This window comes from Scyliorhinus canicula, chromosome 10 (genome assembly GCF_902713615.1).
Source record: "Scyliorhinus canicula chromosome 10, sScyCan1.1, whole genome shotgun sequence".
Taxonomy (NCBI): domain Eukaryota; kingdom Metazoa; phylum Chordata; class Chondrichthyes; order Carcharhiniformes; family Scyliorhinidae; genus Scyliorhinus; species Scyliorhinus canicula.
This window is the reverse complement of record NC_052155.1, coordinates 23,179,233-23,207,005: the sequence shown is the minus strand read 5'-3', so window position 1 is coordinate 23,207,005 and position 27,773 is coordinate 23,179,233. Positions and strand designations below refer to the sequence as shown.

The following is a 27,773-nucleotide window of genomic DNA, read 5'->3' as shown; positions in this document are numbered from 1 at the left end:
ATCAAAGCTTGACTGTTTGTTTAATCTGAGGGCTAAGCAACGATTATTTCTCCACTAGCCCACAGCAACGAGGAACAGAATTCTATGCTCCTCCATGAGTGCATTTATGGGGGGGGGGGGGGTTCGCAGGAGAATGGAATTGAACGGATAGGCCTCCCTCTGGGTTCCCACCCCACCCGTTCTCACTGCACAGCAATTTGACGCTGGAGTGGGCAATGCCTCGGACGGAGGCCATCAGAAGCCTCCACCTAAAGTCGGGCGCCTCCCCCATAAGATGCGATGGCCTCCAGACCTCCCTCTCCCCCGGGGTCTCTGCTCTGATGCTGATCGCCCCCTTCAGGCCAGCTCCTCCCCCGCCAGACATTCCCGCCCTGGAACCCCCTTGAACCTACCTGTGCCTCTGGTGCCTGGACTTTGACTCCATCGACCTGCATTACTTTTTCTGTCCACTGCAGCGCTGTCACCATCTGAAGCGCTGTGCCCTCACCATCCCCAAAAAATCAGGTCCAGGAGCTCCAACTAGGGACAGTGACCCAAGCCGGGACCCTGGGACCCTGGAGCTGTGAAACAACTGTGCTAACCACTGTGCTACCGTGATGCCCAGCAGGATCCAGATGGCTCAATACTGCTTCTAGATCTGTCAATACTGGTCCCAGATGCTTATCCAAAATGACTTGATTCTGTTCCCAGATGGATCTAGACCCAATTCCCACCCAAATGTTAAAATGCGTCCCTGGGTGGCAGTAGACTGTGGAACCATCAGTCATCCCACCTGTGCCCAATACTGTCCTCGCCCACTGCCCAAGGATGATTGCAATTAATTGAAAGAACCCCAGCTGATATTATTCCCTTTGACATAAAAGTCAAATGTGACACTTGTCCTGCTCCACTCACTAACTCCAAAACAACTTGCATTAATGTAGCACTGCCTAGAGATTGCCCCTTCCGAATCGATCTCTCTCTGATGGGACATTCAGCCACTGAGCATCAGCCGCAGCTAAACCTGGCGAGCCTTTGTGAGATTTCTAATTTCTTTGGCGAGTTCCTGATGCTAGAATTGAATAAATGCTTCAGCATTAACGATTAATTTTGGTACTTGGAAACTACATTTTGTTGTCGGCAGTTTGAAGAGAGGGTCGGGCAGCAGTCGGCTAAGAAGGGCTCCATTGATCCCAAAGAAGTGTCCAAGCCGGAGTGGGAAGAGCTGCGGAAGCTGTTGGCCGACAGTCACAGTCAGGTGATGGATCTCCACTGGCAACTGCGGCACTCTGAAAAGAATTGGAAACACGAGAAGGTCCAGTTGCTGGACAGGTTCGACCGCGAGCGGCAAGAGTGGGAATGGCAGATGAAGGAGCTACAGAACAAACTGGAGCAGGTGGGTGACGAGGAAGGGCAAGTGAGGGGTAAATAAATCGCATTGTACCAAAGAGTCTGTCAGCAGGTGAAGCTTGTTGGGCTCCACGGACGACTGAGGTTTAGCTCCCAACCCATTACCACACAGCTTTTGTGCAAAGTGAATGTGTAATACTGTAGATGTAGTTTGCATGGGAATAGTTGCCAAAATAATGGGCGTGATGTACCGGCCGCATTGCGCAGGCCGTGAAAACGGGTGTACCGGTTAGATAGCGGGAATCACCCTGGGCGCTGGTTGGCTCCCATGGGCGAGATCCAGATCCTGCCACGGCGTGCCGTGGAACCAGTAATCATCAATTGAGACCAATCTCCATCTCATTAACGGGAAGGACCCACAATCGCACAGCTACCCATGATCTAACCGCCTCCCTAGCGAGCAGTCATACGGGCGCCGTGCAGTACACCTGTTTAAAAATGTGAAGCTAGCGCAATGGCTGCTGTGGGGATCCGAGGAGGTGAGTAGCCACCTTTAAAATCGGGCAGTCAGCCCGGGAGCCAGAAAGTATGTGTGTGTTTGGGGGGAGGTCCTCCATGGGCCGGGGACAAGGGGGCTCAGCGCCCACCCCCCCAGATCCTGTGTACCCATAATGAGGAGGAGGAGGATACCCACTGCCTGTCAGTCCCACCGAATGCCCTTGTGACAGAGCCCGTCCCAGGTGAAATGGTGAAGGTCACTTTAACTCTCACTGCCCGTGGCAGCCATTGACCACACGGCTCATGGCTATTGCTAATAGGGAATTGGCAATGTTAGTAATGTGAACACTTCACAGCTCCTTAGTGGATCCCCGTGGATACTGCCTAGCATCGCAGTCAAGCTGTGAGGCCTGGACACTTGTCCACACGAAGGCCCGTCTGACTTACCAATGGCACATGCCTTGCCGTGCCACCCTGTCCCGCACGCTGACCCCGAGACGCACAGTTGTCAGAGGGAGTGGATTCAGGAGAGCTATTGACTGCTGTCGGCAGCTCATAGGGAGGCTCTAGTTCAGCCTCCAGCACTCCCCCTTCCCAAGCAGTGCTCATTGGACCCTGAGGGTCACCTGTGGATGGAAGGGCAGCTGGGTTGATCTCGGGATGTTCCTGCATAATCTGGGTCTCCCAGCCGTGGAGGCTCCCCAATGTCCGCTCCATGGTGTCAATACCCTCAGCGATGCCCCGATGTGACCAGGCCATACTCTGCAGTGCCTCGCCAAAGTCCACCTGCATCAGGGGCATGGTCCTCAGCGACCAGACATGTTCTGGAGTGCCTCAGAAATGCCCACCTGAGACTGGGATATGCTCCGCAGAATCTCGGAGATGATTACCTGCGTCAGAGTCAGTCCCCCAGCGACCCGAACATGTTATCAAGGTGTTCAGCCATGCCGTCACTGACTGAACTACGCCTTAAACACCACCACTCATGCTGCTGACGACGTGTTCCAGGCTCCCGACTGCACTCGCCACCCAAGCAGTGTTGGCCTCAGTGCCACTCATTATCGGTGCAATCTCCTGCGCCCATACCCTTTGAGTTGCTCCAATTGACTATGGACCCACTGGAGCGTCGCTGACATTCCCTCTGAATCTCACTGCCGCACCCTATCGACTGCATCAGCTCCGGGATAGCCTGGTCCAGAGGCCCAGCATCTGACTGGGACTCGGCTAGGTCCTGGGATGGAGCAGACCTCCGACTGCTTACTCCCCTGGACGTTCCTGCCTCCTCCTGACGTGCACAGGCCACTGTGTGGTGCTCGCCAGATTGTGCCCCAGAAGCCTGTCCACTGCTTTCTTCCACCATTGTGTGTGTCTTGGTGCTGGTGGAAGGTGGGCACGACAGCTGTGCTGCCTCCGATTACGGTGGCATCCTCGGAGCTCTCCCCCGGATTGTCTGCCGCCATCTGATGCCGATCGTGCGAGCGAAAGTACATGTGGCCAGTCAGGGAGAAGGATGATCATCCTGGGCTGGCACGAACAACTCACGTGTAACAGGTCACCTGGGTGGGCGCCGCTGGATACCCACCTCTGCAGCGTAGGCCAATCTTGATGTCGGTGACCGATCTGTCCTCGGCCACCCCTGAGACGTCCTGGGAATATTCCTTGTAGGGGGGGGAGGACCCTGAGGTCCAGCACCCCGAGGTACGGCACCCCACCGCCCATCTGGGTCTTTTCCCGTCTGTTGTGGGCCAATTTATCCTGCAGGACACGGAGGGGGCATCTTAGCCGCATACTTCATGCATTGCAGGCGAGGTGGGGGAGTGGTGCATGGTGGGGGATGGGCGGATGCATCACTGCTGGGCATGGGTGTGGTGTGATGGTGGATGCCAGGGTGTCCTGGGGCACGTTGCATATTGTGCTGGGGGGGGCGGGTGCAGGAACAAGTGCAGGGTTGTCAGGGTGTGGGGGGAGGGGGTCTCCAGGGGTAGCAGGCATGATGGGTGCCAGGGGGCCGATGCCAACTCACCTGTGCGGTGGAGCTTCTTGCAGCATTGGGTGGCGATCCCTCCCTGAGATGACGGCCACTATCTCCCAGGCGGCACCGGCTGCCCTGTGGCTGACCCTCCAAGCCCCTCGGGGGAACAGCGCATCCCGTCTGGGCCCGACTGCATCCGTCATCTGACCAGGTCGGCATCTCCGAATCATGGAGCTGGTCACCTTGGTAACATGGCTGCGTGCTGTCTGGGGTTTGTTCTGTGGGTTCAGTTTAAATGCTGCTCCCCTTATTAGTGGAAAGCTGCCGAGCGCAGTCCTGGCGAATCAGCCGGCGGGAGTAAATTGCAGCGTGAAGCCCATGGGGCATCAATAATCACCTCAATTAATGTTTGATACCGGTGACGGCCTCGCCTGGCTGGCCATCGGAAAACATCCGGCATTTCCCGCTCACTCCCACAGTTAGAAACCCTTTCGTTAGATCATCATCATCTCTCGTTTGTCGGGTTATGTGAATTGGGGAAGGGCCAATGAGGTAAGCTGTTCTCCTCTCCATAATGAATAAAATGTAATCTTTACCTTTCAGGGCAGACGATGTATTTAGCAGGAAGTGACTAGTGTGATACTGAAATACTGTGCTCAGTGAGGAATTATTTCCTTTGACGCTGTTTGTTAGTGAAGTTAGAAACCGGTTCTTTCAGGAGCTGTCAGGCTTTCGCAAGAAATAACAAACATTGGGCAGAGGGATCAGGTTCCCTCACCATTTTCCACATATTTCCCTTCCATAATCCTGCTATCTAACAGTAACTATTCAGGTTGCAAAAGGCGCCGTGAAAAATGTGAGTGCATTTTTGTGGCAGAAAGACGTGACAGCCTGTGTACTGAAAGAATCACTCCCCTAGCAGCACGGTAGCACAAGTGGATAGCACTGTGGCCTCACAGCGCCAGGGTCCCAGGTTTGAATCCCCGCTCGGTCACTGTGCGGAGTCTGCACGTTCTCCCCATGTCTGCGTGGGTTTCCGCCGGCTGCTCCGGTTTCGTCCCACAGTCCACAGATGTGCCGGTTAGATGGATTGGCCATGCTAAATTGCCCCTAGTGTCCAAAAGGGTTAGATGGGGTTATTGGGTTACAGGGATAGGGTGGAAGTGAGGGCTTAAGTGGGTCAGTGTAGACTAGATGGGCCGAATGACCTCCTTCTACACTGAATGTTCTAACACCACCCCAAGTTTCCAGCTTCTATTATATGGATGTGAGGGGCTTCTGATTCTGAAGATTCTCAGTCGATGAGGTACAGTGAGTTTCTGTTGTTGGACAGCCTGTTTTGGGCCAGTTTACTTCTCCCCATTCTCTGCATATACACCTGGACTTGCTTCGCAGTGCTTCTGATAGAGTCAGCCCACCAGCAGATGGCCACCACCCTCACCCCCACTAAGCACAGTCTGGGGCTTCTCAGTAGCAGGTGTAGCATTGCTAAGTGGAATATGATTGTTCTCCATTATCATGGAGGAGGAAGAAGAGAATAGGATTCAGCAGAGGAGAGTCAGGCAGCATTTCTTTAGAGGCTGCACTTCACACGATACTATCCTTATCATAGAATGCACAGGCAGTGTACAATTAAATGTGTATAAGAACTGTGAGCTTCATCAAAGAGGCATCCATCACCTGCTTGAGGACCTGCAGCCAGGCGCTTCTGCCTGCATTGCTTTCACTGTGACTATGAACACAAGAATGCACAAAATAGGAGCAGCGATAGACCTTATGGCCTTTTGAGCCTGCTCTGTCATTCAATATGATGATGGCTGATCTTGGGCTTCAACTGCCTGTCCCCCATATCCTTTAATTCGCTGAGAGACAAATAATCAGCGGACAGCAGAGATCAGTGAGCCAGAGCTGTCAATCAAGCAATGTTTTCTCTGAGGCTCAGGTGCTTTAGGATGCGGCGTTATTTAGCTATCATTTAGACATCATTTGGTAATGATGTCTGGGTTATCAGCCAAGAATTTATGCTAAGACTTAGCTTATCTCTGCTGTCAATTTCACAAAGTGTATTTACACAAGGTTAAGAGGATTTTCGTTTCAGCTAAAAGGTCGGGATGATGGACCGTTTTATTACCCTGTAGTGAATTTTTTTTGACATAGTTAAACATAGTTTAACATGAAGAAATTACTGCTTTTAAGGCTTTTTTTAAAACACATCCTAATGTCATTATAGAATTCAATTGGATTTGATTTGTTTTATTGTTACGTGTACTGAGTATTGTTCTGCATACAGTCCGGCAGATCATTTCATACATGAAAATAAAACGTATGACATACATAAATATACAATGTAAATACATAGACACAGGCATCAGGTGAAGCATATGGAGTGCAGTGCCACTCAGCAGAGAAGATGTGTAAAGAGATCAGAAAAGAGTCATTCAGGAGTCTGGTAACAGTGGGGAAGAAGTTGTTTTTGAACCTGTTAGTGCGTATTCTCAGACATTTGTAACTCCTGCCCAATGGAAGAAGTTGGAAGAGTGAATAACCCGGGTGGGAGGGGTCTTTGATTATGCTGCCCACCTTTCCAAGAAAGCACAACAGCATCTATGCTTCCTCAGGAAACTAAAGAAATTCAGCATGTCCGCATTGACTCATGCCAATTTTTACAGGTGCACCATATAAAGCATCCCATCTGGTGCATCACTGCCTGGTATGGCAACTGCTCGGCCCAAGACCGTGAGAAACTACAGAGAGTCGTGAACACAGCCAAGTCAATCACGCAAAACCGCCTCCCATCCACTGACTCTGTCTACACTTCCCGCTCCCTTGGGAAAGCGGGCAGCACAATCGAATACCCCTCTTATTCACTCTTCCAACCGCTTCCATCGGGCAATAGTAGGGCTGCAGTCGGTATTCTCACCCGATGCCTGTGTCTATGTATTTACATTGTGTATTTATGTGTGTCCTACATTTTTTTTTCATGTATGAAACGATCTGTCTGGACTGTACGCAGAACAATACTTTGCACTGTACCTGAGCACACGTGACAATAAATCAAATCCAATCCAAATCTGAATAGCTGGGGTCCCAGCACCGATCCCTGCGCTACCCCACTAGTTACTGCCTGCCAATTTGAAAAAGACCTGCTAATTCCTACTCTTTGTTTCCTGTCTGTTAACCTGGGGCGGGATTCTCCGACCGCCCCCACCGGGTCGGAGAATCGCCGGGGGCCGGTGTCAATCCCGCCCCCCTGTGTCCCGAATTCTCCGCCACCAGAGATTTGGCGGGGGCGGGAATCGCGCTGCGCCGGTCGGCAGGCCCCCCCCCCCTGTGGCCCCCGGTGATTGTCCGGCCCGCGATGGGCCGAAGTCCCGCCGCTGTCAACCCTCTCCCGCCGGCGTGGATCTAACCACCTACCTTACCAGCGGGAGCAGGCGGCGCGGGCGGGCTCCGGGGTCCTGTTGGGGTCGCGGGGCGACTTGGCCCCGGGGGTGCCCCCATGGTGGCCTGGCCCGCGATCGGGGCCCACCGATCGGCGGGCGGGCCTGTGCCGTGGGGGCATTCCTTTCCTTCCGCCTTCCGCCTTCGCCATGGTCTTCACCATGGCGGAGGCGGAAGTGACCCCCTCCCCTGCGCATGACGCTGACGCTCCGGCGCATGCACGGACTTACGCCGGCCGGCGAAGTCCCTTCGACCCTGACTGGCGTGGCGCGAAAGGCCGTCCATGCCAGCCGGCAGAGCGCCAACCACTCCAGCGCGGGCCTAGCATCTCAAGGTGAGGGCCTGGCCCCTAAAGGTGCAGAGACTTCCGCACCTTTGGGGCGCCCCGACGCCAGAGTGGTTCAGGCCACTCCATCCCGCCGGGACCCCCTCGCCCCGCCGGGTAGGGGAGAATCCCAGCCCAGTTTTCTGTTAGATTTGTGGACAGAAATTGGATTCAGATGTAATGGGAGGGATTCTAAACGACTATGGGTTTCCCGCAAGGCAATTATTGGTTTCAGTTAGGTACCTGCCCAGCTGCAGCAGAATAATGTTTATTTATTACAGTTGAAGTCTCTGAGGTCAATTTTAATCATACTATCCCAGTGGAAACCGAGCGTGCAGGCAGTTAAAATCAACCAGCTGACTCACTCACCCCGTCTGGATTGTGCCATCTTCAAATTTAACCTGATCTTATGAACAGGGAACAAATCCCTCAGTCAGAACCCGTGGCACCTTTCTTCAAGCACATACATTGGCTTCAGATGATGTCATTGGGCCCCAACCACAATCTTAATTCTGACCTGTCGATTAAGGTCAAGTAAAAAGAGGATCAGAAGCAAAAGAGACCATTTTAACTGCTGGAACTAATCAAGATGTCACCAAACGACTTGCCACCTGGAATGAGTAAGAACAGGGTGGGGGGGAAGTGATTGCTAGCTTCCAGTCGGTCACCCACTGATACTCATCTCTGTAAGGTGACGGGGAAGGTGCGTCACGGTCGAGGATCCGTGGGAGGGAAGACTGAAGCAGGGAGGACATAGACTTTCCTTGTGGGTATCGGAAGAGTATTCCTGCTTTTCAGAACCACCGCAGAGGCAAATAACATGCCATCGTGAATGGCCAGTTTAGCTTCCATTAACCTGCTCACCTCATTGACCTGGCGAGAAAGCCACAATGGCTCACTGGCTCAGAATAGAACTTAAATTGTGATCGGAGTTGGTGGCACAGTCAGATCATCTAATGATTTTTTTTTTTAAAGGATGCCGCTGCTTTCTGGAAGTAGCCTTTGCTACCTGCTCAGGAGAACAGGTTAAAACATCAGACTGCGGAGACCAGTTGGGTACATTTCTCAGTTGATAATACCTCATTGCCTGTGCAGTTTGCGAAACTGTGGAAAACACGTCAAGGCCCCGTGCTCCGATGCTACCCCGCTAGGCATTTAACAGGTTTAGTCTGGAGTCAGCCAGAGGGCCCAGCAGTCGGGAGATATAACTGACGTAATATGTTTCACACCTTCAAGACACCAGAGCTGAAAATGGCCTGGAGACAAAGACAGAGGAACAACAGATGGAAGATGACAACAGAGCTAAGCATGAGATAAAAGCTAACAGAGAAACCAGATGGTATCCTGAGCAGTTTGTTAATGGAACAGAAGCCAGTCTGACAGTGCTTTCACACCTGTTTACACTTCAAAATGCATATCCATCACAAGGAGGTTAAGAAAAACATTCAAAATAAGCCTGCCACTGAAAACCAATATTCAAGTACCTTGGTATCAGAACTGGCATCATCAAAGACAGAAACAAAATCAGACCATATCTAAAACACATGTAGTGACATAACGTCGAACTAAAGGTCTCAGCATCTCTGATCTGTAACTTCTAATGAAATTGTTGGCTTGCTTTGAAAAGGCCTGGATTCTCACCACTGGGTTAGGAGCGCAGGGGCCTTTTCCCAACTCCGCAGATCCGACCTGGGAAAATGTGCCCCAGAGGTTGGGATGAGTGCCAGGTGCAGAGGCGAGGTGGATGGAAGGCCTGCCTCTGAGCTCCGCGACCATCACACTCACACCCTCAACACACTCCACGTGCCCCATCCATGTCAACGTTTGCCACCTTAAGCTCTTCACGCACACCCATGGTATCTCATACCTTCCATGTCTTTTCACAGGGGCTTTTCACAGTAACTTCATTTGAAGCCTACTCGTGACAATAAGCGATTTTCATTTTTTCATTTTCATTTCATGTCAACCTATCTCCCTCTACCTACTCCGATGACTCCTCATACACTCCACGTTAACCTATAACTCTATATCCACCCATGATCATTTATGGCCCCTGTGCCAACATAACGAAAACTCATTGCAATTTATGCTTCCCATCTTTGCCCTTACACTTACCATACCAACTCACCCAGTATCCATCTTAGGCAGACCTCAGGACCCCTGCTGGGATTGAACAAAATAAAGTCCTCAGTGTCTATTGCTGATTTGATTTTTTTAAAAAAATCTAATTCATAGAAACCCATTTGCTATATTTACATTCAACTACTTCCTTATTAAAAGAAACATTTCATGTAAGTGCTTAATCCCATATAAAAACAAGAATTGCCATTCATAGTCCCACTTCAAAGTGACTATAACCACCTGGATCTGTCTATCAAACTGTGAAATGGAAGGCACCCTACTGTGATAATGGAAGGTTGTGATTACAGTCATACATCAGTAATCCAGTAATGAAATCCATCGGGTATATGCCAAAAGAATGAAACAGTAAACAATGTATTTTTGAAACATTCCAGACATTTCTTTCAAAAGTTTAAGGGGAAGGAGTTTTGAATGCCTTTACAGTTTGCCTGTTATATTTGACAGCTTATTTTAACACTTTTGGCAGTTACTTCTGACAGTTCATGTTGATATTTTTGATAGTTCCAATGAGATTGACAATTAATGAGTTTTTGCACTTTTTACACACATGCCTACTCGTAACAATTACAAGGGATACCGTACCTTTCCCAAGGAGCACTTAACCACCCCAAAGTTGCCCCAGGACAGTGTTCCTACCAGGTCTAATTTGTGCATGTCATGTTTCATGCACACAAATTAGATGTAAGTTTTTGGCAGCCGCTGGGATGCTGCCTCCGCGAAACCTCACACGCGCAAATCCTGATTGGGGCCCTATCCTGTCATCTAGAAAATGGTGGGTGCCGTGTTCAGAAGCAGGACTTCCTTGGAATTTGGCCTCTTCCACCATTTTCACAGTGACAGAAGTCCATTCTGTTATTGCAAAACCCAGATCAAACTGGCTGATTCATCTTAGAAACAGAAAACTCTGGAACTGCACAGTTAATGAAGGTAACTTATGTTAAGCTATCTTCTCTCAGATGCTGACTACTGACCAGATTTTCTACATCCACACTTTTCATTTTAACTTTGCAATGTGATTAACTCTGAATCTATTGACTCTAGCTAACCCTTCCCAGAGAAACTACTTGTGACAGAGGCAGGTCCATTTCACAGTCTGGAATGTGGAAAATATCATTTTTCAGAGGCTCAGCGTTACTGTAGAATGTGGCTGGCAATATCCATTGGAGGCTGTTTCCCCAATGATGTTTCCTCAATCATGAAGTATTAGATAGAAACTTCTAGAAGCGCGAGCTCTTGCAGAAAGTGTTGAATTCGAATGAAATGTATTGATGTAATTGACAATAGTCTGTTTCTAGTATCTGGCTTGTAGTACACAGATAGGGTGCTGTGGTGTAATTATGTACAGTCAGTTTCCTGTACGATTAGTCTTTGAGGATTAAAGGATGTTTGACATGGATCAGTACTCGTGCCTGTCCCTATTTGATAATGAAATTTTAAAATATTTTAGTCCATTGCCCGCCTTTATGAACGTAGAGAGCCACTGGCAGCTGGGAGATTTGTGAGTGGGGAAAGCTAATTATTTTTAATCGTTGGAATTATGCTTCAGCAATGGAGGAGGGAAGGGATGGTTTTGACGATAACCCAACAGTGGTTGTGGGATGAAGATTAAAGGAAGCTTCCTTATGGAAAAATTGACAATTTATGTAGCTCCATACACTTGGAATATCTCAGTCAGTGATTGTGCCGTATCATAGCCATTTAGCACAGTGCGTTGTCTCGCGGGAAATGACACAGGGTCGGCCATTGAATGAGGCCTGCTGTGTTTAACTGTGAATCCAGTGTCACCACCCATATTCTCAGCAGCTGGGAGCTGCTCAAAGTGATATAATGGAGCCACTGTCTGGGGTGTTCAGTATCTGGAGCTTTTAAGGTCTGTCGATTTTCTCCAAAGGCAGCTTGCTTCAGTCAGCGTCTCAAAGCTTTGACAGGGGCTGGCCACTGTCCTATGCTGTTTAAAGCTTTCCCAGCAGACCATCTATACTGCACATGAAACTAATGCTATTGGAAATGATTAGAGTTTTGGCACATTTCTGCTGAGATATTTGTGCCTGCAATGTCAGTGCTTCGCATGGTGTTGCTAGTGTCTAGCGCATCGCCCATTTTTTGTGACCGATTTTGGACCTGTTATGGAAGAGATATTGATTCAGAAGCAAGCATTTGTCTCCCTGAGAACAAAGCAGGGAGTAGACGGCCCGGCACTTGAACTGATCTCTCCACAAGGAAACTCATACCAAACCTGTCTCCTTCAGCGCCCCACTGTAACCGAGTCATGAACTACCTGATTAGGGAGGTGATTTTCTGGGCTTGTCCGCTTTGGGGTGCAAATCCCGTTATGGCTGTTAACTCTCGGGAGAGAACCAGAACGGGATTTGCGCCATAGAGATCTCAGAATTAGATTTTCCCCGCTCCCCCCACCGACATAATCAGCTGCATGCCGAACGCGGGCATGAATCTGGTTACCATCATAGAATCAGGGAATTCCTACAGTGCAGAAAGAGGCCATTCAGCCCATCTGGTCTGCACTGACCCTCTGAAAGAGCACCGTTCCTAGAACCACTCCCCCACCCTATCCCCATAACCTCACCTAACCTGCACATCATTGGACACTGAGGGGCAATTTAGCATGACTAATCCACCTAACCTGCACAGTCCCGATGCCCCTGGGGGGGGGGGGGGGGGGGGGGGCTATCTCTCCAATTTGAGATAGGGGCACCCTTCGTTTTCTGGAGCCAGGCCTGCTGCCGTCCTTGGGCCCTGCTCTTCAAGAATGACAGCTCAAACCACGCCCACCGATCATTTTTTGACAAAATGTCCAAAGATCTGCAGAGAAAAACCCTGCCTGTTTCTCGTGGTAGAAACACACTGGTTTTCAGTCAGAAAATTCAGCCCAAGGTTTTAGCTGCGCTCCGAAAGCTAGTGATCCAAATGAACCTGTTGGACTTTAACCTGGTGTTGTAAGACCTCTTACTCTGCTCACCCCAGTCCAACGCCGGCATCTCCACATCATGGCTTTCGAGAAAAGACCTGTACTTGTCTAGCGCCATGACCACCAGGTGTCTCAGCCCAGTGAGGTACCTTTGAAATATAGTCACTGTTGTACTGTTGGAAACGTGACTGTGAATTAGTGCACAGCAAGCTCCCACAAAGAGCAATACGGTTAACTGATTTTGTGACATTGATTGGGAGATAAATACTGGCCAGGTCACCTTTGAGATAGAGCCCACGGGAGCTTTTGCATTCCCCTGATCAGGCAGATGAGGTCGCAGTTTGGTGTCTCGTGTGAACGACGGCACCTCTAGCCGTGCAGCCCTCCCTCACTCCTGCATTGGAGTGGCGAGCATAGCTTTCGGGTTCTTGTGCTTTCAAGCTGTAAATTTGCAGTCTAAGGCCAGGCCAGTATAGTGTGAGGCAGCCTCGAGGGGCCAGCTGGTCGCTTCCTCTCCTTCAGTCTTATATTTGTTTTGTATATTTTTTTCTTTTGAAACGTATGCCTAGCTTTAACAATGGTTGCTGTTCCCATAATAATCAGTGACAAAAAGAGCCAGGGTGAAAATGTGTAACTGGATATATGGTCGCGGCCGACCAGCGAGGTTCAGTGAGTGAGAAAAGCCCCATGGCAGAAAAGAATGGGATTGAAACAATAACAGTGAGGTGGGGCAGAGGTTGTGGTAAAAAGGATCTGCCAGCAGGATTCACAGCAGAGGGTTGGTGCGACATGTCAACAACTGCAAAGGTCCAGGCAAAGGATCGATTACAGACTGGAAATGATCAGGGACCAGTGGCAGGTAAACTGAAGAGAGAAGAGCTGGATTTGCTGATTACGATCAGGAGAGGAATTAAGGGCAGCAGATGGAGTGATGATAGATAGCGATCAACCGGACTAAGCGTGGTGTGCAGGGCGCAACAGAACAGTGGTAATAGCCTGCACACATCTTTGCCTGTTTTTTTTTAAGCATTATGCTGAGGTCCAAAGTAAGGCGACCTCACCTCTGGTGTGACCCACTCACCTGCGCTGTCTGAGTCTCTGTAAACAAAATGACTTCATATTGAAAATCTCAGGCCTGGATTTTCACAGAGTTGGGCCGACTCCAGAGCCTTTTAAAAATGGCAGGTGGGATCCCGTTCTGGGTATCCTTCTCCCGGCAATTTTTGCCAGCACATGCTCAGGGTGCACATCATTCTACCCTTGTTGGCTCTTCCATTGCAGCGGTGGCCAGTACCTCCTCTCCGTCCCTCCAGCACCCCACACTTTTTTTTGTCAAATTGGGTCCCTTACGTAAGTATATGTGGTTCATGGTACCTCAGAGGAATCGTCACTCAATGACAAATCACAGTTACAATACAAAAGGAATCTGTTCCTTTGATTTGAATGGTTTAATGCTGTGTTATAAATTAGCTGTGATTTTTAATGATCAATTACAGGGCTTTGTCCTGCAATAGTAAATTGACCATTATGCGGGTCAGCATTGCTGAGACACACTTGAGTACTCTTTCTATTGGGAAAAATTCTATTGTGCGTTCAAAACTGAAGAACACCAGTGTTCTGATCTGAAGAGATTTACATTTGAAAATAAAACAGGCCTGAAACTTCCGCTTTCCATCAATCAACAACAACGCATTTCCTTTCTGAGTGAACGTGAAACTACCTTGCTGGCAAGAAAATAATAATAAAATAACGTCTATTGTGTTGGGTAGAATCTTGTTGAGAGGCACTGGGGGTCCCGTCTGCCAGCTGGAGAGCTGGCGAGAGAGCCACACTGCCTCTTTTCAGGAAGGCTCACTTAACCACAAGGCAATCAGCCCGTGGCCAGGCTAGGGCCAAGGTTTGGGGGCCCTGGAATCAGGACTCTGGGGACAGCCACAGGAGAGGGCATGGCATCAGAGGCCCAGGATAGCGGCTTTACCCAGACCACAGATAAGTAATATGGGGGGGAGAGGTGTTCAGAGGGTAGGGGTCATGGGGAGAGGATACAGGAGTATCTGCAGCAAAGGCAGAGGTGTGGCTCTCAGCCCAGACCCTCGATGAAGGCATTGATTGCCATTGATCAGGGGTCCAGGGAAAAGTCAATGGAATGGCACTATGTCATAATGCTCGTTTGGAGAGACAGTGCAGACACCGATGGGCCAAATGGCCGTGACAATTCTGTGTTTAAGGGACCATCCACCCCACCCCACCCCACCGGAGGCTGACTGGTGACGCATGGGCCAAATGGCCGTGACAATTCTGTGTTTATGGGACCATCCACCCCACCCCACCCCACCGGGGGCTGACTGGTGACCCTGTGCGCACAGCATGCCTGCACCTACATTGATCCCAGCAGCGGTGGGACAAAGCCCTTCAATGGTCACTAATTGGCTGTTTAAGGGCCTCAATAGTTGGCAGGCAGGAGAATTGACCATGGGCCTTCCCTCCCAGAACCTAATCTGATGGAGGTGGGAAGGTGACAGGGTTCTGGTACGCCACCAATTAGCTTAATTAACTGCCCTTTCCGCCTCCACGCTCGCCACCGGCAAGAGCAGAAGATTCCGGCCAAATTGGGCAGACTAATATTTGGGTACGGTTGATGGAAATTCCTAAATGTAAAATTGTGGTGTTCCAGTAAGGTTGGTTATTTCCAGTTACTACTGTACCTTGTTAAGCAGCGGCTTTCATTATTATAGTTACAAAGGCTTTCATTTTCATCAACAACGGAGCAAACATCACGCCTTGAACCATGATCGCATGCCCTCCTCTGCCCCTCATCTGATCCTGAGGAAACATGACAATCTCAAATTTAGCTTTTGCTACAATCAATGACTACAGTTAAGCAGCGAGTAACGCTTTGAGCACGAGGGATAGTCTTTATTACATTCTGCCAGCCTCTGTACTGGGCTTCTCTGAAGTTAACTCATGCAGCTGCTACAGTGCGTGCTGCCCAAAATAGAGGAAATAAACAGCAGAGATTAGTTAGTGCATGGCCACCAAGCTTGTCAGCATCCTAACCACTATGCTCTTGAGGCAATGGAGCAGTGGTGATTCATCGACAGACCATTACGCCACAATGCTACATTCTCGGCACCTCCCTCCATTTCACCTTCAGCTGTTAAAAGGCTTGCCTGGTAGAACCCACTCTCTTGTGTTCACAATGCAGCTTCAGACCAAGGCCTGGAAAGGAGATGGCCATTTAACTGACCAACAGGAGCCAGTGCTGGAGACCTTCGGACAATGTCCAGCACAAGAGAGTCGCCGCTCGCAAGGCCACAGGCCTTCCCTGGAATCAGAGAAACAGCCATGCAGAGAACATGCTGCATCCTTTCCACTGAAGGAAGGTAACGGGTTCCACACTCCTCCAAATTTGTTCCTTGATGCCTTGTCACTTGATTCATTGAGTGATACCGAGGGCCTTCCGCCTTGCAGCTTGGAAAGCAAGAAGAAAACATTTGCAATCTGCCTTGGCGAGGTTAGTCCTAATATGGCATCTGCCAGTTGGAATCTGCTGTTGACACAATATAAATATGTGGCTGTAGTAACTAATGTACTGTTTTTTTCACAGGGATTTGATATCATTTACAGGACAATCCTGGTAAAAAGCATGCCTGTGTCATTTTACCAAGTTTGTAAATTGGAGCTGTGCAGTGACATATTTGGTAATAAGATGTTGTTGCTGAGTCATGAGCTGTAGACGTCTGTTCATACTTCCCTGACATTAACTGAGTCTGAAATTCTAGAAGGTATGAGTTAGCCGTGTTCTTTACAACTTAGCAGGAACTTCACTTGTGCACTTGAGGGGACGAAAGGTAAACCCATTTTGCAAATGGCAGTTTAACAGTTTTGCTGCACTCAACATTGAAAGAGCACCCTTTCCCTCACGTTTGTCAATGTAGGCCTGGTAGATTACAGACTCTACAAAGTTTCCATTGATGTGTTATCTGTGTTGGTCTAACATTGACTGCAACTGGGTGCAGTAAAAGGAGAAACAGGCTTCCGACACAGGAGATGGTCCAATACTGTTTTATTGAACCTGTTGATTGCTGTACATAATCTGCTGTGGGTTGACACTCTATTAACCTAACTGATAACCTCCTACTAGCTCTCTATCACATGGTGATGATGTTCATTGGCCTGTGCACTGCGACTATCCCCCTGGCCGTGTCCTGTGAGAGAGGGAGAGCCTTAATGCCCTGTGGGCTTTATAGTGGTGGTGTCCTGCCTGGTGATTGGTTGTTCTGTGTCGTGTGTGTTCATTGGTTATCCTGTGTGTCAATCACTGCCTGTCTGCATCTCATGATATACATGAGCGGATATTATGACATCCATGTTGCAGGTAAATGTGCTACCTGTAATACAGCTGCAGCTTTTACGTAAACTCGTCCAAAGTGACCAACGTCCATCTGACTTTTTAGAATTCAAAAAACCCGACGTTTTTTGTGTTAACGAATAGTCACCAGATGCACTCTTCATTATACTGTAGTGAGACGTCTCCAGCATTCAGACAACAGTGGACAAAGCTCTGCTTATGTCTTGTCAGTGTGCATAGAGAGAGATCCACATTGCCTGAGCATTGGGTGCGACTTGAAAGTACGGCCGCCAGAGGAAGCACGTGCCTGGCAGTGCTGAAGCTTTGAAGCTCATTTTTAATGTGCAGCAAGATTTTTCACTGCCAAGTGGAATCGGAGAAATGTATTGCTACCCCATTCCTATAATCACGTCCTGGAGGAGAAATTTGTCCCCATCAAGTCTGTTCATTGAACACAAAATGCACCAATTTGGTGGCACCAAATCCGGGGCATGATCAGCCTCCACCAGTCATTAGCTAGTAATGCATTGTCCACCTAATTGGCAGCCTCCACTCCCCACCACTCAAAGCACCTGCATTAGGCATTGCCCCCCGCCCCCCATGAACATTCTAATCAGGGGGATATTGAATGAAAGAAATGAAAAAAATGAAAATCGCTTGTTGTCACAAGTAGGCTTCAATTAAGTTACTGTGAAAAGCCCCTAGTCGCCACATTCTGGCGCCTGTTTGGGGAGGCTGGTACGGGAATTGAACCGTGCTGCTGGCCTGCCTTGGTCTGCTTTCAAAGCCAGCGATTTAGCTGTGTGCTAAACCAGCCCCAGCTAAACCAGCCTGCTTCAAAACCCCAGTCCCAAATCTGACCTTGCTTAGATTTTCCCAGATCTACCTCGGTCATACCACCGTGCTTGAACAGGCACTGAAGTACTGCTTGTGAAGAGCTAAGTCTCTCTCCTTTTCTCCTTTAATTCAACCTGGAGGGCTCTTGTTCTGTCTTGTCTTACAGCAGTGCCGCAGGCCAGTGATGACCCATGTTAATTCCCTCTCATTTGCCTGCCTCCCCTCCTGCAGGCCAATCCTGACATCTGAGGCAGATATTTCACAATCAATTGAGCTAAATCGCAAGGCTGGAGTGGCATCTGCAGCAGGCTGGCATCACGGAGAGGAGGCCAAGGGCCAGTCCGATGGAAGCCTTGGGGGGGGCCCCCATCATCAGGCACAGATAATGGAAGTAAGAACTCTGCAGAGGGCTATGGAAATAGCCGCCTCTATGGAGCTGGCTGCAGAGGAAGCTCAGCAATTGAATTTGTGTACTCAAACACACAAAATAGCTGCTGAATTGACACGCAAGAATCTTGAGATTCGTACATGTTACTGATGTGTAAAGCCAGGACATTCTGCTGCTGAATGTTGGTGTAATGATTTGCTATGTCAAAGCTGTGAGGGGAAAATGGCACATAGTGTGTGCCTGCAGGAAGAACAAGCAAGCTCTGAGTAAAAAGAAGAAGGAAGAACAAACCAAGGCAACCTTTAAACAAAATAAAAAGTAGAATGTCCATTTGTTTTCCCAAAGGATCTGGATGGGCAGCCAGTAAGGATGGAAGTTACACTAGAGCAGCAATCTCATTGGTGCCAGAGACTGTCTAAAAGGCAAGACTTAAACATATTCCGTTAAGGCCATCAAGGATAGAGCTGAAGACATTGGCAGGAGAAGTGGTTCCACTGAAGGGCTGCATTGAAGTAGCTGTGGAACTTAATGGGCAAACAGGAAATTTGTCTCTATATGTAGTAAAGGGACATTATTCAGCGTTGATGGGTCAAACATGGCTGGACAAGATTCTACTGAAATGGGCCGAATGCAACATGATGACCAATAGAGAATCTGGCCTTACAAAAATTTTAAAGAAGCACATTGTTGTGATCGATGGTAAATTAGAGAACATGAAAGATATTACAGTTAAACAAAGTAAAAGAGAGAAGCCAGGTTAAATGCTTGAAGGCAAGGTCAGTACTATATGCTTTGATAAAAAGTCATTGGACTCGAAGCGTTAGCTCTTTTCTCTCCCTACAGATGCTGCCAGACCTGCTGAGATTTTCCAGCATTTTCTCTTTCATTTCCGATTCCAGCATCCGCAGTAATTTGCTTTTATCCAGTACTATAGGCTATTAGGACAAAGGTGGAGTGACATGTGAAGTCCGGAGTCTAGGAACTTGTCAGCATCAGTGAATGGGCCATGCCAAGAGTTCCAGTCATCAAGAAAGATGGATCCATCAGGATTTGCAGGGATTTCAAGGTCACCATAAATCCAGTGTCATGTGCTGAACAGTGCCCACCGACTCACATTGATGATTTGTTTGTAGGATTGGCAGGAGGCCAACTTTTCAGGAAAATTGATCTGAGCCAAGCTTACTTACGGTTGAATGTGAATGAGAAGTCACAGAAACGTCTTGACACTTGTGACACGTAAAGGCTTGTTCCGGTACCAAAGATTGCCCTTTGGTATCACATCAGCTCCTGCATTGTTTCAAAGAGCAATGGATCAGACCCTGAGTAGACTGAGTGGAGTCCAGTGCTATCCGTATGACATCTTAGTCACTGGAAGAGATGAAGACAAGCGCCTTTTAAATCTGGACATCACTCTCCAGAGATTGGGAGACCATGATATGACAGTCCGTAAGGACAAGTGTGAGTTCCTCCAATCCACCGTTGAGTATTTGGGACATGTGATTGACACTACTGGCCTTCACAAATTGTTCAAAGGTGCCTGGACCTTAAAATATTAACCAAATTTGTTCCATCCTGGGATTGTTGAACTACAAGACCATAAGACACAGGAGCAGAAGTAAGACACTCGGCCCATCGGCTCTACTCTACCATTCAATGAGATTATGACTGATCTGATATAACCCTTAATCCCACTTTCTTGCCGTATCCCAGTAAGCCTTGATTCCCTTAATGATTAGATCTGTCTATATCAGTCTTCGAACATACCTAACAACCCAGTCTCTACTACGGCCTTCTATGGTAAAGAATTCCACAGATTCACTACCCTATGAAAGAAGAAATTCCTCCTCATCTCTTTCTTAAATGGGTGACCCCTAACTCTGAGATTGTGCCCTCTGATCCTAGACTCTCCCAAAAGGGGAAACAATCTCTCAGCATCTACCCTGTCAAGGAAATATATCGCCGTTCCTTCTCTGTCGCTGGGCCAAAATCCTGGAACTCCCTCCCTAACAGCACAATGGGTGTACCTACACCCCAACGACTGCAACGGTTCAAGATGGAAACTCACCACCATCTTCTGAAGGGCAACTAGGGATGGGCAATAAATGCTGGCCTAACCAGCGACGTAAATTCATCCCGTAAATGAATAAAACAATTTTTTTAAAGCGTCCCGAGAATCCTGTATGTCTCAATAAGGCCAGCTCTCATTCGTCTAAATTCAATGAGTATAGGCTCAACCTCTCCTCGTAAGAAAATCCCTCCATTCCTGGGATCAACCTAGTGAACCATATGAACCATCTCTGGACTGCCTCCAATGCCAGTACATTATTCCTTAGATAAGGGCACCAAAACTGTGCACAGTATTTCGGGTAGCGTCTAACACCTTGCATAGTTTTAGCAAGACTCCTGCAGTCTTTCGCCATTTAAATAATATTCAGCTCCTTTATTCTTCCTATCAAAGCGGATAACTTCATATTTTCCTACATTATATTCCATCTGCCATGCATTTGCCCACTCACCTAACCTGTCTCTATTCCTCTGTTGACCCTTTGTGTCACCCTCACCATTAGCCTTCCCACCTATCTGCAAACGTAGCAGTGGTCCATTCGATTGCCTCATCCAAGTCATTAATATATATTGTGAACAATTGTGGCCCCAGCACTGATCCCTGTGGCACTCCACTAGTTACAGGTTGCATTCCTGAAAATGCTTCTCTTATCCCAACTCTCTGGTTTCTATCCGTTAGGCAATCTTCATCCATGTTAATATACTGCCCCAACACTATGGGCTCTTAACTTATTCTGTGTGGTACCTTATCGAATGCCTTTTGGAAACCCAAGTCTTTCACATAGAACATGCAGTGCAGAAGGAGGCCATTTGGCCCATCAAGTCTGCACCGACCCACTTACGCCCTCACTTCCACCCTATCCCCGTAACCCACTCACCCCTCCTAACCTTTTTGGATACGATGGGCAATTTATCATGGCCACTCCACCTAACCTGCACGTCTTTGGACTGTGGAAGGAAACCGGAGCACCCGGAGGAAACCCACGCAGACATGGGAAGAACGTGCAGACTCCGCACAGACAGTGACCCAGCAGGGAATCGAACCTGGGACCCTGGCGCTGTGAAGCCACAGTGCTAACCACTATGCTACCGTGCTGTCCTACATCTCCTGGTTCCCCTTCATTTACCTGCTCGTTACCACCACAAAGAATTATCATAAATTTGTCAGGTATGATTTCCCCTTCATGAAGCCACGCTGACTCTGCTTGATTATATAATGCATTTATAATATCCACAATAGTCCCGAGAAGGTTTAACCACAAAGGTTTATTTCGTCAAAGATAAATAGGACTGCAACACGGCATACAGTACATCAGTCCCAGCCGGGATTACCGATCATGCCAGTCCCAAAACTGGCCAGTTTTAAAGTAGCTGGTTCACGAATCCCAGCCGCAAGCAGCCTTTTGTTCCCAACAACAGACGTTAAGCTCGCTGGCTGATAGTTACTTGTCTCCCTCCTTTTCTGAATGAAGGTGTTTTTTTTGGCAGTTTTCTAATTCCCTGCTATGGAATATTTGTCCCAAACCTGGCAACAGTTCTGAAACCATTACATAACCTCTTGGACCAGAACAAGAAGTGAAAGTGGTCGGATCAATGCAACAACGCTTTCGCGCAAGCTAAAGAAGCGTTACATGCAGACCAGTTGCTGGCTGGAAGAACAGAACCATGGCCTGTGGAAAATCCAGGTTCAACCCTACAAAGTCATGACTTGACCCTTCCTGCAACCCCAACACGAACGGACTCTGTTGAGGAAAATATACCTCGCCTTCTGGTCAGACAGAGGGACCACCTCTAGTTCCTACATCAATGCCGGTTATACCAAATACCGATAATGTTAGTGCAATTAGAAATGCCAGAAGTTACCACCAGTGTAAAGAAGAGGTTCGCCGTCAACTGTTCCGAGAGCGACGACCCCCAGACCGTCCGTCTTATTGACTATTGTTCATGTTCAACATGTTTTGAACTTGTTGGGGACATTTAATTGGCAGGGGGAGGTACTTTTATGCATTTGTAGTAATTCTTATTAACGCTAGTGAAGCTCTGTTATATTAATGTCTTCACCAGATGTGAGGTCATAAATCCTAGTGTAGGAAACAGAGAGAGAGAAGGGCAGCCATGTATGAAATAACACACTGTCAATAGAGGTCCATTGTTTTAAACATCCCTGCTCACTAGTATCTCGTGCTGGATTCGCCGCCGTCGGGATGCTCCATTTTGCCGGCAGCACGGGGGTTTCCTGATGGCGTGGGGCTGCCCCACAATGGGAAACCCCATTGACCAGCCGGTGAAACAGAGAATCCCACCGGCTGGGTGAAACAGAAATCTGGCGTGGTGGGACGGAGAAACCAGCCCCAAAGCACATGTGGATTCTTGTATTTTTTTTTTAATTTAGTGTATCCAATTCATTCTTTTCCAATTAAGGGGCAATTTAGTGTGTTCAATCCACCTACCCTGCACATCTTTGGGTTGTGGGGGCGAAACCCACGCAGACACGGGGAGAATGTGCAAACTCCACACGGACAGTGATCCAGAGCCGGGATCGAACCTGGGACCTCAGCGCCGTGAGGCAGCAAGGCTAACCCACTGCGGCACTGTGCTGCCGGTGGATTCTTGTATTTTTGATCAGAAACGAATTCTCCTAATTCGTGGTCAGTTGTTTTTTGTTTGTTTTGAAGACAGCTCCCTGATATTATTTCTCACTCTAACTCTTATTTTACAAGAATATTGACTTTAACTTCAGCAGCAAATAGTCGCGGTTCCTTTGTAACTTATCACAGCCGGCTTTTGCTGCGTTAACTAAGGAGAGAGGGGCAAGCGTAAGATGAAGCACTTTGCTTTTGCGAGCCATCCCTGGTGTAACCTAGGCAGGGAATGGTAAAACACTTTAGAGCAGACAATGGGACCTGCTGCTTCCTCTGAGCTGCAATAGCAATGGACTGGGACGATGAACTGCATTCTAACCAAGGTCTCAACCGGAGATACTCTGCAAGTGTGTTTACTATATCTCAACGTGGTGCCTCACACTCACAGCTGCTCCATCTCCCGAGCAGAGGAAGAGATAATTCCACCTTGCGGGAAGTGAGGGAAAGTTATCACCAGTGTAAAGAAGAGGTTCGCCATCAACCGTTCCGAGAGCGACGATCTCCAGACGGTCTGACTTATTGACGATTGTTATAGCTGTTGAGCTAAACTTCAAACAGATTTTGTTTCAATTCTGGCTCGCCTGGTAAAGGTATATTTCTGTGCCAGCCATGTCTCACGCCTTCATGTCATGTGTGCAATTTGACTTTTGGAATCCAATATGTCCACGTGCAGTCGCAAAAAATTGACTTTTTCTCAGCTGAAACCTTTGCACGCCATCAATGCTTCAGAGCTTCAGAACCAGGTTTCAGGATAGTCGGTCATTCTATTCAAGATGCTGATGAGGGAGATTGGTAATGGAAGCTAGGGATCCAAATCTGGTGGTTTCAGTTATACCGGGGGCACGGAGGCACAGTGGTTAGCACAGTTGCTTCACAGCTCCAGAGTCCCAGGTTCGATTCCCAGCTTGGGTCGCTGTCACGGCTAAAAGCGCTCACTGTGGGAATTTGTTCTCAATTAGTTGAATTGCGCCTAGAGGCTACTATTTCTCCAACTGTTGTCAAGACAGGGGGCACTATTGAGCAGACTCAAGTTAAAGTCTGCTGGACTGCAGGCGCCCAGAAAGACCCCACTATTCAACGGCTCTTTGCCGTTTTCTCTGGCCTCAGCGTGAAGCTGCCCGTCGAGGCCACTCTTTAAGTCATTCCCTGAAGACTACTCGCAGACGGGGCGCCATTTTTAAAGAGAGCCTCGATCTTTCAACCCCCCTCAGGTCACCCACCATGGCCTCAGGACCCCCTCCCCCACATCACCCAACTTGCCTCTACCAGGGTTCTCGAGCCCCCCATTCTCCCCCTCCCCCACCTCTTACAGGCAAGTTCCCTTTGGCCCAATGCCTGGCACAGACAATCTGGCATCAGGGCACCTTGGTACTGCCAGCCTGGCACCCTGGCAGTGTCCGAGTGGCACTGCTAGGGTACCCAGATGGCATTGCCAAGGTGCCAGGGGAGTGTCAGGATACTATCCTGCCCACAGCCTGACCGCCCGGGGGCATCAATTCCTCAAAGAGAGACCCCCTCCCCCTGAGGTGCCATCCCCAAAGGTTCACAACTTTCTGAACCTGTACCAAACTGCACCCAGTTGAAGCCTCACAAGCGAGGCCGGTGATCCCAGGCCCCGGGTGAATTGTGCAATCGCATAGTTAAATGGGCCTGACGACTAATTTAAATATGCATCCCTGGATCTCGCCCAGTGGGAACGAGATCCAGATCGCAATGTCTTGCGAGATTCCATTGAACCTCACAAGATGTTTCGAGCGTTGCAATTCTCAATGATGGCCTCTCGCTGGATTCAATGGCCTCGTCCTGACACCAAGACCTGAGGAGGAGAGAAGGGGTAATAGCAGTAAGGTAAATTTGTTGGATATGCAGGAATACAAGGTAAATACGTTTGATAAGGACTTGGGAAACATAGCCTGGCAAAGAGAGGGTTAACGTGGGACTGGGTCCAGTATTACCCTCACTGTGATGTAAAGGAACACATAACCTGAGTCTAGAGGGCAGACTTATACTCGACAGAGATGTGTGTAGAGGCAAGCATGGAGACAACTCCTAACATTGACTTTGTACTGTATACTTGTACATGCTCCCTGTCCCCAAACCCCAACTAACCTTTTGGACACTAAGTGGCAATTTAGCATGGCCAATCCACCTAACCTGCACATCTTTGGACTTTCAGAGGAAACTGTGAGAGCACCCGGAGGAAACCCACGCAGACACGGGGAGAAAGTACAAACTCCACACAGACAGTCACCTGAGGCTGGGATTGAACCCATGTCCTGGGTGCGGTGAGGCAGCAGTGCTAACCACTGTGCCGCCATGCAGCCCTATCTGATCCTCTTTACGCCTGACACCCAACTCCAAGGCACCTTGAACAATATGATATTAAAGGCACTATATCAGTTGTTTGGATGTTTGCCTATGGTATGGAGTTAAAACATGTGAATACGGCTTTCAATACGCTGTTTCTCCAGCGCTAATTATATTGCCAAAGAAATCAATATTAAGTCGAACTGACCCAATAATAAATTAAAGATGTGTTTCAACAGGTCTGATTATAGTATTTAATGCAGTCTGATTGAGCAGCTGAGTATCTAGTCTTTACAGCATACGATGTATTGTATGGTAATGGTGTGTTCCTTTATTCTCAATGAGCGTGAAGCTGCTCAAGGACATTTGCAAGTCACTCGCAGAGCTGCTTCATAAGAAGAACATTTGGAACTCTCCCAACGCTTGCTAAAATATACCATTTGGCACATTGCCATTGAGGCAGTTTGAAACTTCTCTGGAATGTGATTAGTAACTTTTTTTACATTAGGCAGCGTAACAATAGGGTGTAATGGTTGTTATGGACCAGGGTTTAGAGAACCCCAAAGTGTAGCATGGAGTTCACCTGACCCACAACTTTTAATGGATTGTGGTATGGGGAGCACAGAGCCCACTCTACAGGTGTGGTACAGCAGAAATGGAAAAGTATTTTTTAAAGCAAAAGAATGTTTATTTTATGAACTCAAGTTAACCTTTTTAAAACATACAGTGAACATCTCAGCAACCACCAATTCAAATACAACACTAAGTAATCCTTAATAACTTCCCAAACAACACCCAGAAGACAAAAGAAACACCTTGGAACAGAAGCACATCAGGTTTACATTCACTACTGAGAACATTTATAATTCTGAATTCACCAAATGATCAAGAGATAGTCTTTTCATGGCAGAGAGAACAGTAGTACACCTGCTCTGTCTGGCTTCAGCTCCAACACTGAAAACGAAACTAAAACACACCCTGCAGCAAACAGCCTAAAACAAATGTAAATAGCTGACAGCCCAGCTCCCACCAACACTTTGACATCACTGATAAACACCCATTTCTTAAAGGTACATTTCTTAAACACCCATTTCTTAAAGGTACTCTGACATGACATGGTGCAAATATCAACATAGCCCTGTGTAAGATGTAAACTGCTTCTTTCCAATTTACAGGCTCTGAATGACATCTGCGAGACCAAAGACGCGGCTGAACTCCAGGAAAGAGAAGCTCGAAGAGCAAATCTTCAGAGGTACAAGATCAGGTTTTACTGCTTAATGTTCAATTCGTGCTAGCTGGCTGCCTGAGCAATATTTAACTCTTACTCCATGTACAAGTCATCTCAGTTCCTCTGGACCAGGGCTGAAAAATGCACTCGCTGTTGCTCCCACAGGAAAGCATACATCAGGAGAGGGTGGGATTGGGTTCAGCTGCATTTTCCTGTTGGAGGATAAAGTAATAGACCAGCCCTCACTCGGTCACCATGACTGAGACCAGCTTCTCAATTCCAGATAGTGAGTTGATTCCTCCGCCACCCTGACAAAGTGGCAATATTAAGAACACTGAAATTAAATGAATGACCTTACTGGCCCTGACATTTACAGGAATGTCACCAGGGCCAGAAAAGTGTGGCGATGAGGAGAGATTGGGTGGGTTGGGGTTATTTTCCTTGGAACAAAGAAGGCTGAGGGGTGACTTAATTGAGGTGTACAAAATTATGAGGGGAAGAGATAGAATAAATTGTTTCCCTTGGTAGAGAATTCTAGAACCAGAGGACATAGATTCAAGATAAGAGGCAGAAGGTGTAGAGGGGACATGAGGAAGGATTTTTTTTCGCAGAGGGTAGTGGGAGGCAGAGACCCTGAACTCTTTTAAAAGGCACCTGGATCTGCACTTTAAGTGCTCTAAGCTACAGGGCTGTGGACCGGGTGCAGGAAGGTGGGATTGGAAAGGGCACCTGAGTGCCCTCGGGCTGGCATGGACAAGATGGGCCGAATGGCCTCCTTCTGAGCTGTAACTTTTCTATGATTCTGCGACTTTCGTCCTGTTTCCATTTTGGCCCCGGCTGGGAAATGGTCAACCACAACTGGCACTGCCACAGCTGGCAACACCACAGCTGGCACCACACAACTGATACAACACCACAGCTGGCACCACCACAACTGGCAACACCACAGCTGGCACCACACAACTGATACAACACCACAGCTGGCACCACACAACTGATACAACACCACGCCTGGCACCACACAACTGATATAACACCACACCTGGCACCACACAACTGATACAACACCACACCTGGCACCACACAACTGATACAACACCACAGCTGGCACCACAAACAGCCGGGCAGTACGAACAATTTAGTAGTTTTTATATAATGGCTTACCCAACCCCAGGGTAACCCAAAGTGCTTTATAACCAATTAAATGCTTCTGAGGTGGGAGACACTGTTGGAAAATAGGGCATAACATACTTCGGAGCTCGATACCATTTTGGAACTCCAATATGTAACGTGTGCTGGGCAAGCTTATTTTTTATTCAGCCA

The 27,773-nt window shown here is 48.2% G+C and overlaps 1 protein-coding gene across 3 annotated transcripts in view; it reads left to right on the top strand.

Annotated features, from left to right (window-relative positions):
- The window catches only part of LOC119972276 (microtubule cross-linking factor 1), a 229,709-nt gene that overhangs the window by 179,785 nt on the left and 22,151 nt on the right, over positions 1-27,773 (top strand). For 2 of the 3 annotated variants that reach the window (XM_038808709.1, XM_038808710.1), the window contains exons 11-13: positions 1,124-1,375; positions 15,839-16,147; positions 26,398-26,474. In XM_038808709.1, coding sequence (XP_038664637.1) covers positions 1,124-1,375; positions 15,839-16,147; positions 26,398-26,474 — 638 coding nt within the window. The remainder of the gene's footprint in view (positions 1-1,123; positions 1,376-15,838; positions 16,148-26,397; positions 26,475-27,773) is intronic. The other variant, XM_038808711.1, reaches the window with a different exon arrangement.